At 40.3% G+C, this 17,703-nt stretch overlaps 1 protein-coding gene across 1 annotated transcript in view; it reads left to right on the forward strand.

Moving 5' to 3' along the window:
• Positions 1-2,978, forward strand: part of LOC107293693 (ras-specific guanine nucleotide-releasing factor RalGPS1) — a 6,195-nt gene extending 3,217 nt beyond the window's left edge. The window contains exons 3-5 of the mRNA XM_015822854.1: positions 1,291-1,398; positions 2,105-2,155; positions 2,937-2,978. Of these exons, the coding sequence (XP_015678340.1) occupies positions 1,291-1,398; positions 2,105-2,155; positions 2,937-2,978 (201 nt within the window). The remainder of the gene's footprint in view (positions 1-1,290; positions 1,399-2,104; positions 2,156-2,936) is intronic.
• The last annotated feature ends 14,725 nt before the right edge of the window (positions 2,979-17,703 follow it).

The raw sequence follows: 17,703 nt of genomic DNA on the forward strand, positions 1-17,703 counted from the left end.
TCCTCCTCCTCCTCCTCCTCCTCCTCCTCCTCCTATTCCTGCTGATAGTTAAGATCATATGGTGTCCAGTCTTTTAGGCCACAAATTAGGTTAGGAAATCTCTACTGTTGTCTTTACACACTCAAGTCATAGCAATTAACATCTAATGCCTTGCAGATGGAAATAATTCGCTGGGCTCATTTTCTCAAGACAGAGAAATTCTTCACATGTTTGTTCAAAAATAGATGCTGTTTGCACATCAGCAGTTCAAAGATAAAAAGTTCCTGGGACTGCAGGCTGGGTCTGGCTTGAACATCAGTTTTAAATCTCTTGGTTTCAAAACAGGGCAGAATTATTCTGCATACATATTCAGGCCATTATGGTTTCTTTCCAATCTGTTTCACTGGGTGATTTTTCAGACAATACATTTAAATAGCCGGGATTTTTTTTCTTTTTCTTGATGCGATGGCGTTTCTCCAACTAGAACTAGAAGACTGAATTGCTTCTGGGCTGGTTGGACACTGTGCCATCTGAAGGAGACCTGATTTTTAAAGCACAGCTTCTCCTTAGTCAACCTGTCTAGGATTGCAACCTTGCTTTTTAAACATGTCTAGTAAAATTTGCACCTAGCACCATCCAATTCTTCTGCCCTTATTTAATAGGACTGCTGTAAATAGATTATTTTTTCCTCCACCCATTTGCATTGTTAGTGCTTAAATAATCACGTTATCCCTGATATTTTCGATCAAACTCCTTAAGCCTGAACATAATTTGTCAGCAACTCTGTGGATTTTCTTCTCCTGCCATGGAGAGAAATTGCACAGAACAGATTATGGGATTAGCTCCAGCTCCATTTTCTAACCTTTGAGAGCAGATACCTCTAGCAGTGAGCTGAGATTCCTTTATACGTGAGGAAAAAAGTCTCGTGGTTGGAAACAGGAGCAGATAAATTGTGTTCCTGTTCGGTTCACTGCTAAGCCTCATAACCAAGAGATGTTATGGAAGGCAATTTTGTTGCTCTCTTTCTCCTCGTTGGATCTCAACCTCTCCTCAATGCTTTGACTTGGATCCCTGCACAGGGAGGAACATTGGATTCAGTTCCCTTAATAACCCCTTCCAATTATATGCATTTTTGCATTTTGAGCTTAAAGAGCAAAAGCTTCAAGAGGGTCATCGCTACGGAAAATCTTCCTAGTATATATATATATATATATATATATATACTGTAAGATGGGCAGGAAACGAATATATGAAAATTAAAATAAATAAAGCCAGCCATTCATGCCTTTCTCTCCCCCTCCCCCTTTCTAGGGCAGTAGCAGTTCTGACTCTCTGGAAGGACGGAGTTCAGATTATGCTCATAAAAGCTACGATGCGGTGGTGTTTGACGTGCTAAAAGTAACTCCAGAGGAGTTTGCGGTAAGTAAAACGGCCGCTTTTTGATGTGTACCAAATAGTAGTAGCCGTAGTGGCCAAAATAAGTTCCCATTCAGTGGTTAAGGGAATCACTGCAGTTGGTTGTAAAAATGGAGCAAAACTCACGTAGAAACAGAAACAGAAGCTCAATTATGGTCCTAAGTCAATGGAATGGAATGGAATGGAATGGAATGGAATGGAATGGAATGGAATGGAATAGAATAGAATAGAATAGAATAGAATAGAATAGAATAGAATAGAATAGAAAGATAGAGAAGAATGGAATGGAATGGAATAGAATAGAAAGATAGAGAAGAATGGAATGGAATGGGAATGGAATGGAATAGAATAATGAATAGAGATGGAAGGGACCTTGGAGGTCTTCTAGCCCAGCCCCCTGCTCAAAGGGAGTTGAGGACTGCCTGTACAGAGTTCCAAAAATATCGTAATAATTCCTAAATTAAGTAATTTGGCATGCCCTTTGCCTCCTAAGTAGCCATAAATAAAGGGCATCATCAGCTGCATTTGAGGATAGGTGAGGAAAATCAAAATACTGACTGGTGTCAACCCAAGTACCTTATTCAGTGCATCACAACAGCCTGTGAATTTAGATACCCTGGCTGTTTTCTAGACAGGCCCAGAGCGGACTTGCCAGACTTCAGTGTTTTTCCAAAATGTATAATCGTTCTTCCTTTCATTTTTGTCACAGAGTCAGATTACGCTGATGGATATGCCAGTATTTAAAGCTATACAGCCAGAGGTACGTGCCCTTTTAACACAAAATGTTGCTATTGGTAAAGAAGAGCCCTTAGGCTCTTTATTTATTAGATTCTGATTTTTTGAAAAAGAAAGAACAGCAAAGATTTCACTCATATCCTAGCACATTATATTCTGATGGAAGAGAATATTTGTAGCTCCAGGTTGAACGGTGGGATCCTTGGTGCTCTCTAAACTTGGTGGTTTTCTTGCCGTCGTTTCATTACCCAACTAGGTAACATCATCAGTGCTGGAAGGGAGTGGGGTGTGTGGAGTTCAGGAGAAGGAGGAGAGAGAGAGAGGAGGAGGACTGTGTGGTCCTTGGTGCTCTCTGAGCTTGGTGGTTTTCTTGCAAACGTTTCATGACCCAACTAGGTAGCATCAAGATCGGTGATATCATCTGTGCTAAAAAGTAACCGGGTTTGTGGAGAGGAAGAGGAGGAGGAGGGAAGGATTATAGGGTCTGTGGTTCTCTCTGATCTTGGTGGTTTTCCTGCAGATGTTTCATGACCCAACTAGATAACATCCTCAACCTGCAAGGAAGCCACCAAGCTCAGAGAGCGCCAAGGACACCACATTATATTCTTAGGTTTCATGGAAGTCACCCTGCCTTCCATTCTTAATATCGCTGCCCTCACAAGCACTTCTCTGGGGGTGACTTTTCATAAACAGCTCCAAGAATTCCAGTTCTCTCCACGGATCCTACCTGGATGAGAACGTCTCATACCAGTTGGTGAAGGAGGGACCTTGAGGCGTTTTGTGTCAATATCCTTGGTTCTCTTCAGCGAGAAAGCTTCATAACTTCATTGGGTTTGCCTGTGACGTGAAGCATACTTCATTTCCCATGATCTCCAGCCCTGTCGTATCTCTGTCCGATTGTGTTGCGTACAGTAGCTGTGTTGACTTCACTTATAGAATTGCTGGGCTGAAGTGAGCCGGAAAGCAGATGCCACATTTATTTCAACCTTCGGTAGGAGAGCGAGGACTGCATGCCTGTCAAAACATTAGTTATTCAAGCTTCCTAAAATACGCCTTCTATAGGACCCATATGTTTGACCGCTCAACTAAAATTTGGCAGAAGACAAGGGGAAAAAGTGGCAGATGTTGTAATACACAAAGGCTGGTTTTTTTGTTTTTGTTTTTTTTAAATTCACTGAGAAATAGAAGAAATGGTTATTTTTTTCCTTTCTTTCACATTTCTGGTAAATGTAGCCAGAACATTTGATATATAATTGTTTATCTGTAGTTTAATAGGCAACATATGTACTGTGTCCCCAGACTAATTAGGCTGGGGATGATTATGTTGCTCACTTTTCCAGCTGGCTATTTTAAAACTCTGCCTTGAGTAAAAGCTCTAATCTTCTAGGGAGTATAATTCTTGAGATTGGGTTTTCTGTAGTGATAGTCTTGTTGACCAAACCATGTGATCAAGTGTCAGCTAGGTTTGCCAGGAGGAAGACTGAGATTTCTCTGAGCTGGGTTGCTTTCTTGTAGACCTTCCGTGACCCAACTAGGTAACATCATCAGTGCTAGTAGGCGATGGGGTTTTTCCTCTCTGTTTATATTTGAGTGGCTTGCTAGGATCTTTCGTTGGGCTGTTTACTATTGGCAGTTCCTTGATTGGGGTATTGTTTACTTCTTGATTGTTGGCCTGATATTAATCTTGATGTTAATCTATGCTCATCTGGGTGTTGATTGCTGGCAGGGAAATGTTCTGGTCTTTTTGTTCCTTCTTTGGCTTGCTGTTTGTCTCTTTGGCACAGGGCGTAGATACTGTTTATGTCTACATGTCTATTGATGGGCAACTGTCAGAGTGCCAGGCTTCTTTACAATTTGGAATTTGTAAAGTGTGGTGTCTACCAAAAGACTTGCTATGACTTCTTGGAAGAAGAAGCTCCTCGTTCTTGAAAGCCATGGTCTTCACATTAAGTGGTGGCGACCTAACTTTAGCTGAGAAAGAGAGAAGACATGTTCTTAAATGCTCCTGAATAAATGGCTAAGTTAAGGGAGATGACCTCAAGGTAAGCTGTGCAGAATTTATGGAGAATGTTGGGTTGCATCAGCTAAGCTTAGCCACAGAACTACTGTTGATTGAGCCGTTTCCAAGGCTTATCCTCATCTGAATCCATCTGGATTACAATTTGAGGTCCTGGTGTAGTGAAGTGGCTTAGTCCACTCAGAAGATGCTTCCAATGTGATCCTGCTTGCCATGTGTTTGGAGACATTTCCCTAGATTTTACTGTCCTCTTTAGAATAGAATAGAATAGAATAGAATAGAATAGAATAGAATAGAATAGAATAGAATAGAATAGAATAGAATAGAATAGAATAACGAGTAGAATAGAGTAGAGTAGAGTAGAGTAGAGTAGAGTAGAGTAGAGTAGAGTAGAGTAGAGTAGAGTATGGATAGAAAATAGGATAGGATAGAGAATAGAATAGAATAGAATAGAATAGAATAGAATAGAATAGAATAGAATAGAATAGAATAGAATAGCTTTTACTTTTTTTTTACTTTGCCAAGTGTGATTAGACACACAAAGAATTTGTCTCCGGTGCAGAAGCTCTCAGTGTACATGCAGTTACCCCAAAAGTAACATCTGTGTGTGTATTTAGGCACTGAGATAAAAGGACCCTTCCTCTGCTCTTATTCTTCCATTTTCCACCCACCAGCTGCAACAAAATGCCAAACATAAAAGGGAGAAGGGCTCCCGTGTTGTAGCTCAGAATTGGTTATTACTTTTCCACACGACACGCTGTCAGCAAAGGGGCAAAGACGACCGAACATCTGGCTGTGGCTAAAAAACTGAAGTATTGTCATCTTCTTGACCAACAGCCATTTTGCCACTTTCCTTCCCTTTTTCGAAGGATAAGTCAAAATCAGCAGTTTTCACTCAGGCCTTTGACATTTTCTAAGCCGACATTCCAAAGAACATAAAACTATAAAGCTGTTTGGGATGTTTTATGACTTTAATGAGTCCAATATGTGTAAACGTGAAGAGATTTCTCTTTGAACACAAGAAAGCGAACAAATTTGTCAGCGTTTAATTCCGTGAACCCACACTGACTGCGTGTTGGAGACGACCAACTGCGTAATAACGGCTCCTGATTTTTTTCCCCAGCACGAATAGATCCATTTTAACACACCTTGGTTGTGTCGTCGTTTATTCTGAAATAGATTAAGACGGAAATGTTCTAGATTAGCGGTTCTCAACCTTTTCTTCACCACGGGATCTTCTTTAAATACCTTTTGTGGCCATGGACCACCAAGGCTTAACTCAAGATTTAAATCATAACATTTCTTCAAGCCTTCACAGACACACACACACACACACACACGGTTGAGGGCCACGGGACCAGATGGTCCATTTTTAGAACCGAAAAAGGTTTTCCTAGGCTGATTCCATGGGATTTGAAGGAGACAATTTTTGCTTACATAAACTCACACATGTTATTTTAAAATAAACTAATCACCCTCATTGGAAGGAACACAATTGCTGTGATTATTCTTGGATATTTGCTGCTGTTAAAACTGTTGCATTAATCATTGGTAACTCCTGCTATTATTCACGGGAGAGTAATCAGAATAATACACTAAATCTTACTTGGAAAACATAGTCCAACTTCCAAAAAAAATAAATAAATGAGGATGAAACTTCCAAAGAGAACAACATATAGCAGAAGTAATGATCAAAATGCTGTAGAAATGTTTAATATTTCTTACTTTAATTTTATGAGTATCTTTCCACCTTATATGCCGGGAAGCATATCAATATAATACATGATTATGGTTGTTTGCGGAGTCAGCCAGATGTTTAGGCTGGATATGGCATTTTTATCAACATATTATTATTATCATCGTCATCATCCCCAGCACCATTATCTTGGGAAAACTTAGCAGCTTCCTACGTATATTCAGTAAAGCATTTTCCTGCCACTGAAGCTGAGAGTAGAATTATTACCCTGACAGTATCGTAATAAAAACTACAAATCTAATTTCTGTGTCTGTCAGAGGGTTCTCCTTATCTCTATTTCAGAATAAATAAATGTTGGCAAAAGGTAGTTTGCCACTCCGCTCTCATACGAACCCGTAGCAACGGAAAACACATCAGAAGCTTTATAGAGTGAAAAATAGCTGAATGGATTTTACAGATATTATTTCTGTTTACTTTCAGCCTGAGCGCATTCAGACCTCGGCAAATTTATTCTCATTACCCTTGTCTTGTTTAGTGAGTGTTTATATAACAGATATTACAGAGTACAAAAAAGACTACGGTGGGTTAAATAAAAATAAACTCATTTAAGTTGGTCTCCTTGTGGCAGTGAATTGCTTAACTCAGGGAGCGATAGAAGCAATAAATCTCTTTTCTGGTGAGATGTTTTCCTTACAGTAAATAAGAGGGTACACAGCAGAGGCATTGTGTGCAAACTGGGTTAGCAGCAGCATCTATCCTCAAAGCCAGCTTATTTCCAACTGAAGATCGGTTCTGATTGTAAATTATATGTCGGAGGCAGCAGAAGTAGTTGGTCCTTGGCTACCTCAACAAATGTCTGGCCAGAATGATTATACATTTTATTTGTTTCTTGATTTATAAAGCCGTCCATCTCACAGCTGTGTTTCTTGGCCATGTGAGTTTGTTCCTTTGTTCTCCACCTCTGGCTTTCAATTGTGGGTCAGAACGATTCACACAAACACATCCACGTATTCTCTCTCTTAGGTCCAGGCTGTTAATAGACATTTGGGTTCTTTGAAATAAATGGAAAAGCCCATTGTGACTCAACTTTTTAATAAGGTCGGTCAACTTAGGCTCAATCCAATCCAGAGAGGGTGTCTTTTGTGGGGTCCTTGGTGCCCTCTGAGCTTAGTGGATTTCTTGCAGATGTTTCATGACTGACCTAGGTCACATCATCAGGGCTACTATCATTGGTAGCACTGATGATGTCACCTAGTTGGGTAATGAAACGTCTACAAGAAAACCACCAAGCTCAGAGAGCACCAGGGACCCTACCACCCTCCTCCTCCTCTTCCTCTTCCTCTTCCTCCTCCTCCTCCTCCTCCTCCTCCTCCTCCTCCTCCTCCTCCTCCTCTTCCTTAACCCTACTCCATTCTAGCACTGATGATGTTACCTAGCTGGGTCATGAAACGTCTCCATGAAAACCACCAAGGTCAGAGAGCACCAAGGACCCCACAGTTCAATCCTGATCTATAAATATTCTCTTTTAAGTGTTTCTTTTCTTCTAAAAAGTGACTACAGGTTACAGGAAGCAGCCAAATGTTTTGTACACAAGTCCCATTTTGTTCGGATCCTGCAAATTCAGTGCCCTTCCTGTAGTTTGCTTTACCACTGATTCTTCGTTGTCTAATAGGGAGCTGAGCCAAAACAGAACTCGTGTCTGTATTGCAGACATAATTAAACTTAAGTGCCTTTAGCGTCACCGTTTAAATTCCACAGGATGCTGCTAAGGAATTTTTTATTTCCCTTGGTCTATCTGTTGTCTCTGACACTGTCAAATGAAAATACGTTATTTCATTGTTTGGGGTGCAATTTTTTTTATTAACACCATGCCGTTGTATTTTTTTTAAGGAACTTGCAAGCTGTGGATGGAATAAGAAAGAAAAACACATCCTTGCCCCTAATGTTGTTGCCTTTACGAGGAGATTTAATCAGGTAACAGGAATTGTGTGTTGTTTCGAAACACCGATTGAAAATAACGTGGCCCTTCCAACAAAAACCTGGTCTGTTTGTAAGTTTTGTTTTTGTTTTGTTTTTAAAAAGAAAAAAGGAGCATCGATCCAAGGCAATTGCTGACATTCTTGTTGTCAATAAGTTGTTGGGACACTTTCTCCCTTGCTAACACAACCGTATCCGTTTGAAATTGACAGATGTAGATAACTTTTTTTAAAAGTAGAGTTTCCTGAGCCGGGCTCCAGAATTCTGCAAACTGTCCTTATTTATGAAATCGGCAGATTTGTGATCAATTATTCAGGTCACTAAAAATCCCAGAAAAGAAAAAAAAGAAAAGAAAGTAACAGCTGAAGTGAAACTGAATCCAGCTGGGAAAAGGAAACCGATATAAACAGCTATTTTTTTAATGAGCAGAGGGATATAAATACAGACTCCATTTGTAACTAATTTACATTCTGTATTAGGCACTTAAGAGGGGTGGGTTTACATTGGTACTTGTAGTGAACCTAAACAATTAGGATTTTCAGAGTAGTTTGGTATTTTCCCAGGCTGCAGAGCACTTATCTCTCATATGAAAGAAGGTATGCTATTAGGCTGAGCAGCTGCCTGAACTATTTAGCGTTGTATTTAATCCATAATTTGCACTCTGAACTGATGCAACCATGCTAGATAATATAACAGCTCTCTCCCTCCCTCCCTGAGGATACACAGTTAGTCCTCGACTTGTTTAGTGACCGTTTGAAGTTGCAACGGCACTGAAAAAGTGACTTATGACCGATAGAAATTTGGACACTTGGCAACTGACATGTACTTATGACGGTTGCAGTTGCGGTTCTCGTGATCCCCTTTTGCGAACTTCTGACAAGCAAAGTCAAGGCGGGAAGCCAGATTCACTTAACAACCGTATGACCCACTTAACAACTGCAGTGGTTTCACTTAATGACTGTGGCAAGAAAGGTCGTAAAACAGGGCAAAATTCACTTCAGAACTGTCAGAAATTTTGGGCTCTAGTGTGGCTGTAAGTTGAAGACCGCATCCATATCATTCTGGCCCCTTTAATTTTGGTTAATTTGGCTATGGTTGTCTCCGTATATACCAGTTTATGCTACCTGCTCTGCCTGTCTTGTTCCATCATCTTTAACAAGGTTTTAGGTTTTTTTTTAACTCTGTGAAATTGCCTCATTCTTTTTAGGTCAGTTTCTGGGTGGTACGAGAAATTTTAACAGCACAGACCTTAAAAATAAGGGCGGAGATCCTCAGCCACTTTGTCAAAATAGCAAAGGTGAGTTTGGAATGTTACATCTTATTCTTGAAATATTTTTTTTTCTTTTTGACATCAATCCTGCCTTTTTAGATGCTGCTGGGGGGGAATAGAATAGAATAGAATTATGTGATAGAATAGAATAGAATAGAATAGAATAGAATAGAATAGAATTATGTGATAGAATAGAATAGAATAGAATAGAATAGAATAGAATAGAATAGAATAGAATAGAATAGAATAGAATAGAATAGAATAGAATAGAATTATGTGATAGAATAGAATAGAATAGAATAGAATAGAATAGAATAGAATAGAATAGAATAGAATAGAATAGAATAATAACTTTATTCTCACATTGAACGTCCGCTAATCGGCATACATTAAGCCTGGAGATGCTTAAATATCTGAGCCCGGAGCGCTGAGATTTCCAATTTGCTTAAACTCTCTTGAAAAGTGTTCGAAATGAACCGTGTAACGGGATCCTCTGGCTCCTGACATCTGGTTTTTACATTTTGTTAAGTTTTGCATCAAACTAAGGTCGAGTCTTTTGACTGTTCTATAATTTACAGTTATGAATCGCAAGCGTCTGGAACAGCAATTATTTTCTTGAACGGTCTGCAGCCCACATGGAAAACTGATGGCATTTTGGTCTTTTTTTTTGTCTTCCTCCCCCCCACACCCCTTTCCTCAGAAACTTCTAGAACTGAACAGCCTTCATTCTCTCATGTCTGTGGTATCAGCTCTGCAAAGTGCCCCCATCTTCAGGTTGACAAAAACCTGGGCAGTAAGTTATTCTGAATTTTATTTATCGATTTATTTGTTTTTGCGCCTGTCTCCCCGTCCTAAAAACCCCGCATCTGGGACAGCATCCAAAAAGATTCTTTTATTATTTTTTTTCCCACTACATTGGACACGGTCTAATATTCAGGTAGACCTTGACTTATGACCACAATTGACCCCCTGAAATGCTAAGCAAGTTCATTTGTTAAGTGAACTTGGCCACGTCATAAATATGAGTCAGTTGCCAGGTGTCTGGATTTTGATCACGTGACCCAGGGGATGCTGTAAGAGTGAAAAAATGGTCATAAGTTACTTTTTTTCCAGTGCTGCTGTAACTTCAAACAGTCACTAAACCAATGGTGTTGAGTTGAGAACCACCTGGACAGAAGAAATGTGTATAAAACGGTCACTAAACGAACTTCTGTAAGACGAAGACTACCTGAATTCTGGTTTTTTTTCTAAAAGAAGAGACATCTTAGCTTCAGCTTTGAGAGTTACGACAGAAGCCGAGTTGGAGAATTTTCCAAGCGGTGTTTACAAATACATAAAAATTACCTCTTAACATTTATAATGGGCTGGTGGAAACAGCAGCCGTGATTTAAGGCAGGATTCATAAAGCTACTTGGAATCCAGCTGCGCCGAGGAGGTCTAAGTATTGCATAAATAAATGAAAATAAATAGAACTCAACTCCCTGTTTAATTGCTATTGCTCAAGGCATGTCTATTTGCTTTCTGTCACATTTTTCCACTAAACATTACTCTTGTATTTCTTTCCAAAGTTCCTCCTGCAGTTTAATTAAATCTGTGCCACGTGACGTCAGTGGCTTCCCTGCTCCTTGTATACCAGCTGCTCATGCTAGGGGGAAAAAAGCTACTGTTGGGAAAAATGCATTTTGTAAGTTCTTTCTGCTTGAAGGACCCCACTGAGCTGCCAAAACTATCCGTTTAATTTCTGACTCCAAATGTCGCGGGATGGACCGTGGTCCCTTCTGTGACATTTTAGGTCCCAGAAATTTTAAAAAAAATTAAACCTCGTGGGCCTCACATTTCCAAAGAAATAAAACTCGTTCTATCATGGTTAAAATAAACAGAAATGAGAAAAGAAAGCCCACTCCTTTACGTGCAATTACTCACAACTGAGCCCAAATTTTCTGTCGCTAAGTGAGGCCATTGTTAAGTGGCCATTTTACGACCTTTCTTGCAACGGTTGTTAAATGAATCGCTGCAGTTGTTAAGATAATTAAGTGATTCTAGCTTCCCCCGTGGATTTGGCTTGTCAGAAGGTGGCAAAAGGGGATCACCTGACCCCGGGACACTGCAACTGTCGTAAGTACATGCCAGTTGCTAAGCCTCCGAATTTTGATCAGGTGACCACAGGGGTGCTGCAACCATCGTTAAGGGTGAAAAACAGTCGTCAGTCACATTTTTCAGAGCCGTTGTAACTTTGAATGGCCTCTCCGTGAACTGATGTAAGTTGGGGACCAGTCTAGGACTAACTTTGACATTGGCTGACTTGTGGGAATAAACTCTGCTTAGATGCTTCCTCTCAGCATCCCACTTTATGTCCGTTATTATAGAGAGCCCTTACCCAAAGAGGTTGGCGATTTAACTCTATACGCCCACTTTTGTTTTTTCTTTGAATCAGTCGCACACCCTGTGTAACGTGGGAGAAATGTGGTTGCGTTGACAAGTTTGACTTCAAGGCCCCGTCGCCCGTACAGGTTAAATCATGTAACTTCTTGGATCCCGGCTAATAATGACTCACCAGTTTATTTAATACACAGGATGGGAACGTTAAAAGCCCTGGTGTAGATAATTAGGAGCCCTAATGGAAGAGGCAGCGTTGCCTGTTTCCATCCATTGCTTCTTGTCCTTCCCTCAGGTGCGTTGGGGAATAGGTTGACACCCCCCCCCCTCTTCTCTGGGGCAGCTTCACAAATATTCCTGCAACTGTCTTCCATAGGTTTTAGCCTCCAGACCCCTGATCATCTTTCTTGCTCTTCTCTGCACTCTTTCTAGAGTCTCAACCTCTTTTTTGTATCGTGGTGACCAAAATTGGACATCAATCAACATGGCAGGCTTGAGTCCAATATTTTGGTCGCTGCAGAATAACAGAGTTGGAAGGGCATTCCTTCCTTCCTTCCTTCCTTCCTTCCTTCCTTCCTTCCTTCCTTCCCTTCCCTTCCCTTTTTTCCTTTACTAATTCTCCTTCCTTCCTTTCCTTGCTCCCTCCCCTCTCTCTTTTCTTTCCTTCCTTGCTCCCTCCTTCCTTCCTTCATCCCTCCATCTCCTTCCTTCCTTCCTTCCCTTCCCTTCCCTTTCCCTTTGTAATTCTCCTTCCTTCCTTGCTCCCTCCCTCCTTCCTTCCTTCATCCCTCCATCTCCTCCCTCCCTCCCCCCCTTCCTCTTTCTTTCTTTCTTTCTTTCTTTCTTTCTTTCTTTCTTTCTTTCTTTCTTTCTTTCTTTCTTTCTAGTCAAGCTTGCTAGAAAAAAGTGAGTACCTTGAAAAGAGAAGGTTATAAGGTGGTAGGGCAGCTGAAAGAGAGAAGATAGATTAGATAAATAAATAAATTTGAAGAGAGAGATATCTAGAATAGATTAGAGATAAGATGATAGACAGACAGACAGAAATCTGTGTGTTTCTCTGGGTACATAGTATGCACCTTCATAACATCTTTCCCAAATTATACTTCCAATATATTTAACTCACCATAGTACACTGTTTAAACTTACAGGATGCTAAACACATATTTTTTGATTTGCTGCTAGCCAGGAAGGGCATTGCGTAAGGAGGAATTTGGGAGCAATTCGGAGTGCGCTAATCTTTTGTGCAGATTTTATATTTTCTCAGGACAGGAAACGATAGATGAGAAGGAAAGTTTCTGTACTTGAAACTGCAGTGTTGGATTTTTATTTTTTTTTAAATGTTTAGTTCTAAGAAATATTGTCCAAACTAGTAAATAAAGAATACGTTTATTGAGTCTGCCGTGGGAGTTTCAAAGTTTTAAGAATCTTTGGAGCAGAAGCGTCCCAATTCTTTGATGGATTTTGCTTCTGCATCTGTAAACTTAACGTTTCTGCAAATCGTATTGTAGGAATTGCATTTTTTAAAAAAACAAAAACAAAAGAATGGATTGGGATCATCATATGCAAAATGGCATGGTAGAGGCAGTCTGTTTAGTGACGGTTCAAAGTTATAACGGCCCTAAAAAAAAGTGACTTAAGACTGTTTTTCTAAATGGCCGCCTTTGCAGCGGGACCCCATGATCACGTGATCAGAATTCAGACGCTTAGCAGCTGACTCACATTTATGACGGTTGCAGCATCCCGGGGTCACATGACCCCTTTTTTGCAATCTTCTGACAAGCCAGATCACTTAACAACCATATTAACTAACTTAAAAACCGCAGCGGTTCCCTTAATAGTGGCGAGAAATGTCATAAAGTGGGGCAAAAGTCACTTATCAACATAAATATCAAAGGTTCAATTGGAATATGGATGAGAAACCAAAAACTGGGCAAAAATTAATAACAGGATATGGATTGTTTATGAAGACTGAATGTAATGAAGATGTGTATAAGCTAAAAATGTATTGATAAATGTAATAACGACGTTTTTTATGGAGTTGATATAACTAGAACTGTACTAGCTGGAATGCGAGACAGTAAATGTTAAGGGAAAAAGAAGAAATATCTGAGGTTGTAACCTGAGATTTGCATTACAGATTTTGTTATCGAGCGGTGCTTTTTTTAAGGGAAAATCCTTCTGACATCTTACGAAATGCATGAAATGTTATTGGTTGACTGAACATTTTTCCAAATGTATACAAATTAATGCAACATAAGCCATTGATTTAGTTCTGTTTTTAGCTGCGGTGAATCGTCGTTGCAAAACATTTTCCTAGCGGAAATAAATTGACGCGGCCTCAGAAACTGAGTTAAATTCCTATTATTAGACTTTTATTGCAAAACATTAGAAAAGTAAAAGGCTTCTCTTATTGCATCTATAAAACAGAAAAGTCTGGGGAATGGTTTTGTCCAGAAAATTGACTTCACTAATAAGAGCTCTAAAAAAAACCCTAAAATGGTGGTTAACTAGTCATCATTTATCGGTTATGTTAGCAATATTTCCCCTCATACGTTGCACAAATATTATTTTGGAAGAGGAGTATCGTAAAAAGATGGTTTGATATGCTTGCGTTCCTCTTCAAGATCCATTAGGGTATCTTTTCGTTTTCTGTCCTTTTTTTTTTTAACCTTTTTTTCTTCATTTTGCAAAAGTAAAAAACAAAACAAAAAGGCAGCCAGAGAATGGAAGGATTTGCTTTTGTTTTTGAAGTATATTTCTTATTTGGAAAAAGAACCTCTGTACTTGGGAAACAAAACGTCTGTAACATTTGACGCTGATCCTTTCCAATCAGTATAGTTTGCAGTTTGTCTCTTGGTTAGAAATACACCTCTATTTTCCCCCCTTAAATAAATTTTGATTACTTCATTTTCTATCGAGCGAATTTATTTCTTCTCCAGTTGATGAATTATGGCTGTTAAAAGTTACACTTTCTTAAATATTGGAAGCCAATGAATAAGAAGAAGTGGACATTTCATCTCTCTCTCTCTCTCTCTCTCTCTCTCTCTCTCTCTCTCTCTCTCTCTCTCTCTCTCTCTCTCTCTCTCTCTCTCTTTCCTCCTCCTATTGACTGGAGGGTTGGAGCTAGTTCTCTTGTGACTACTTAAAAGATTCTAGGCTAATCCCCCTTTTTTACTCCAACCCCAGATTCTGCCATCCTTTCTTCTACAAATTATCAGAGATGATACTTATTTTATTTTCTCTAAAAAAAAAGAGAGAGAGAGAGAAATGGCGAGAGCCTGCTCTTCTTTGTTCGTTTAATGTCCAGGTCTCCAAACATCTGTATATCTAAGTCATAGTGGCCCAGAGGGAGTCCATAAGAGATCCGTTCCTATGGAGTCTTAGTTGCCCTTTCGGGAACTGGTCTAATCAAGGTTAGATACATTGAGGTCCTTCACATGCCTGCTCATGAGGGCCTTAAAACCTGAGCTCTCTCTGAACCGTTCAAGCCATGATCGTGACAGCACGTTGCAGATCCAGCCAAACTTATTTGATAACAGCTTTTTGGGGGGAGAGTTGATAGTTGCCTCATTCTAAGTGCTGATCATCGGAAACATTCCATTCTTATGACATTAGGGTAGTGTGTGTGTGTGTGTGTTTTTTTAAAAAAAGAGATATATACTTTCCAAGTATAATAAGATGGAGTCCTTTCTTCACATCTGGAACCCAGTGAACGATTGCCTCAATTACGGAGAATAAAGAGCTAATAGCATCTTCGGTAGAACGGATAGTTTAATATTTTCCATCGGGTTTCTTAACAGCTTTTGGAAGGAGTTGGGTTTATCTGGAAGGGAATAGCTGGCCTGTGGTGGGAAAGAATGACGTCTCCGTACAAGCAATGAATCGGAGTGGCACCTCCTTGGCTAGAAATGTCCAGAGCTTGGCAGAACAACAGAATGACAGAGTTGGAAGGACCTCAGAGGTCTTATAGTCCAACCCCCTGCTCAAGCAGGAGACCTTATTCCATTTCAGACAAATGGCTGTCCAGTCTCTTCTTGAAAACCTCCGGCGATGGAGCACCCCCCAACTTCTGGAGGCAAAGTGTTCCACTGGTTAGTTGTCCTCACTGTCAGGAAGTTTCTCCTTCATTCCAGGTTGCTTCTCTCCTTGGTTAGTTTCCATCCGTCGCTTCTTGTCCTGCCTTCAGGGGCTTTGGAGAAGAGGTTGACTCCCTCTTCTTTGGGGCAGCCCCTGAGATATTGGAAGACTGCTATCATGTCACCCCTAGTCCTTCTTTTCACTAGACTGGACATGCCCAATTCCCGCAACCGTTCTTCCTGCGTTTTACCTGCGTCATCTTTGTTGTAAGTTGACATTTCAGTCAAACCGTAGGCAGTTCGATCAAAACTGTGTGAGAATAAGAACACGGGCCCAGATCTCTTCCCTCTCTTTCTAATCCAGACTACCTTTTCTCCAGCTGTTTCTTTCCCAGCCTCCTGGGCCCTCTTTCCCCTTTAGCTTCCAGGTCTTCAATTTATGCATTTTTAAACAAGAATGTTGTTTAGAACTATCCTAAAGGAACTTGCTCCCTTGTATAAGCATTCCCTGACATCATTGGGAGCCCAGCCAGTGTTCAGCCTCCATTGAAAATTCAGTAGGATTGGCTAATCTGCAAGCAAGGACCCAATTCTGGCCGTTACTGGACCCCTTCCCATCTTATTACTTCATCTCAAAACAATAAAAAAAATGTCTTCTGTCTCTGTTATTAGCGACAAGGAGCTCAACTGTGTGTCCTCTTTTGTTAACAAGGGACGGGAATGGCAGCCTTTCAAGTATTTCTCAAAATTAAGTTGGGCGTCACTTTACTCGCAAGGCAACAATCCGACTTTTTTCTTTCTTCTCCGATTAGGGAAGAGCGTTGAATTAGGGAAGGCGTTGCTTAACTAAGACCACATGGGATATTTCTCATGCTTTCAACGTGTGTGTAACCCGTTTCAGGACTGAAAACAAAACCATTAAAATAAGAGACTTAGCCAGTTTTGATGGATCAGGTGTGTAACTCACCGGGAAAGTTTTCAAGGCATCTGTTTTGTTTTTGTTTTTTCTTGATTTGTGAGACTGCGCCACAAAGGGAACAAAAGTTCACCTGGCCCTGGATTTCTGTTGTTCAGCGCGAGAGTTCTTAAGTGAATTTTGCTCCATTTTACGACGTTTCTCGCCACGGTTCTTTAACCGAATCACTGCAGTCGTTAAGCTAGCGACACGGATGTTCAGTAAATCGGGCTTCCCCATTGGCTTTTGCTTGTCAGAAGTTTGCAAAATGTGATCACGTGACCCCTCCCAGGACACACCGCAACCGTCATAAATGCGAGTCGGTTGCCAAGCGTCTGGATTTTGATCACGTGACCACGGGCGATGCTGCAACGGTCGTAAGTGTGAAAAAGGGATCCCTTCCAACTCTCTTGATATTCTGTTGCTTTGTACGGCTCTAATCCGTTGAAAAGAAATAAAATGTGAAGGCAGGAAGGATTTTCCCCTGTATTTTAACCCTGTCTAAGATGCAAACCTCATCCCCCTCTTTTGATTTATTTCGTCTTCAGCTCTTGAATCGCAAGGACAAGACCACTTTTGAGAAGCTGGACTATTTAATGTCGAAGGAGGACAACTACAAGAGGATGCGGGAATACATCCGATGCTTGAAGATGGTGCCTTGCATTCCTTATTTAGGTAAGTTTTAAAACTGTGTTGTTGTTTTTTTTTGTTTCTCCTTCTGAGCGATAGACAAGTCTAGACTTACTTGGATTCTTCCCAGATAGCACAGGACAGGGCATTTAAATGTGTGGGAGGTGATGGTTTGGGTGAGTAAAAATGGGCCTTTTGAGATTGTGGATCCACGTTTTTTTTAGAGCATCTTCTCCTTGAAGCTCTGTTTGAAAGCTGAATGATTTAAAGCTGTATTATCCATTATCTTTTTAATCAATTTTTAATTAGATGTATATGTTAGTATTTTAATCATTGTCAGCCGCCCTGAGTCTGCAAGGAGAAGGGCGGGATACAAATGTAATTAAATAAATAAATAAATAAATAAATAATAGAATTTATTGCTGAAAATGGGCAAAGGGGCCTTTGGTTAGTTCGTTTCCTTGGCGCTTCTGCTGTTTGGCCTGTACGTGATGCTGGCATGTCACTAACGTGACGTAAGTGTCTGCGTGTATTTTGTGCTTTTCTGAACAACTGTTTTTAAGAAATGCTTCCTTT

Source organism: Protobothrops mucrosquamatus, unplaced genomic scaffold (genome assembly GCF_001527695.2).
Source record: "Protobothrops mucrosquamatus isolate PMUCROS unplaced genomic scaffold, P.Mucros_1.0 scaffold1703, whole genome shotgun sequence".
Classification (NCBI taxonomy): domain Eukaryota; kingdom Metazoa; phylum Chordata; class Lepidosauria; order Squamata; family Viperidae; genus Protobothrops; species Protobothrops mucrosquamatus.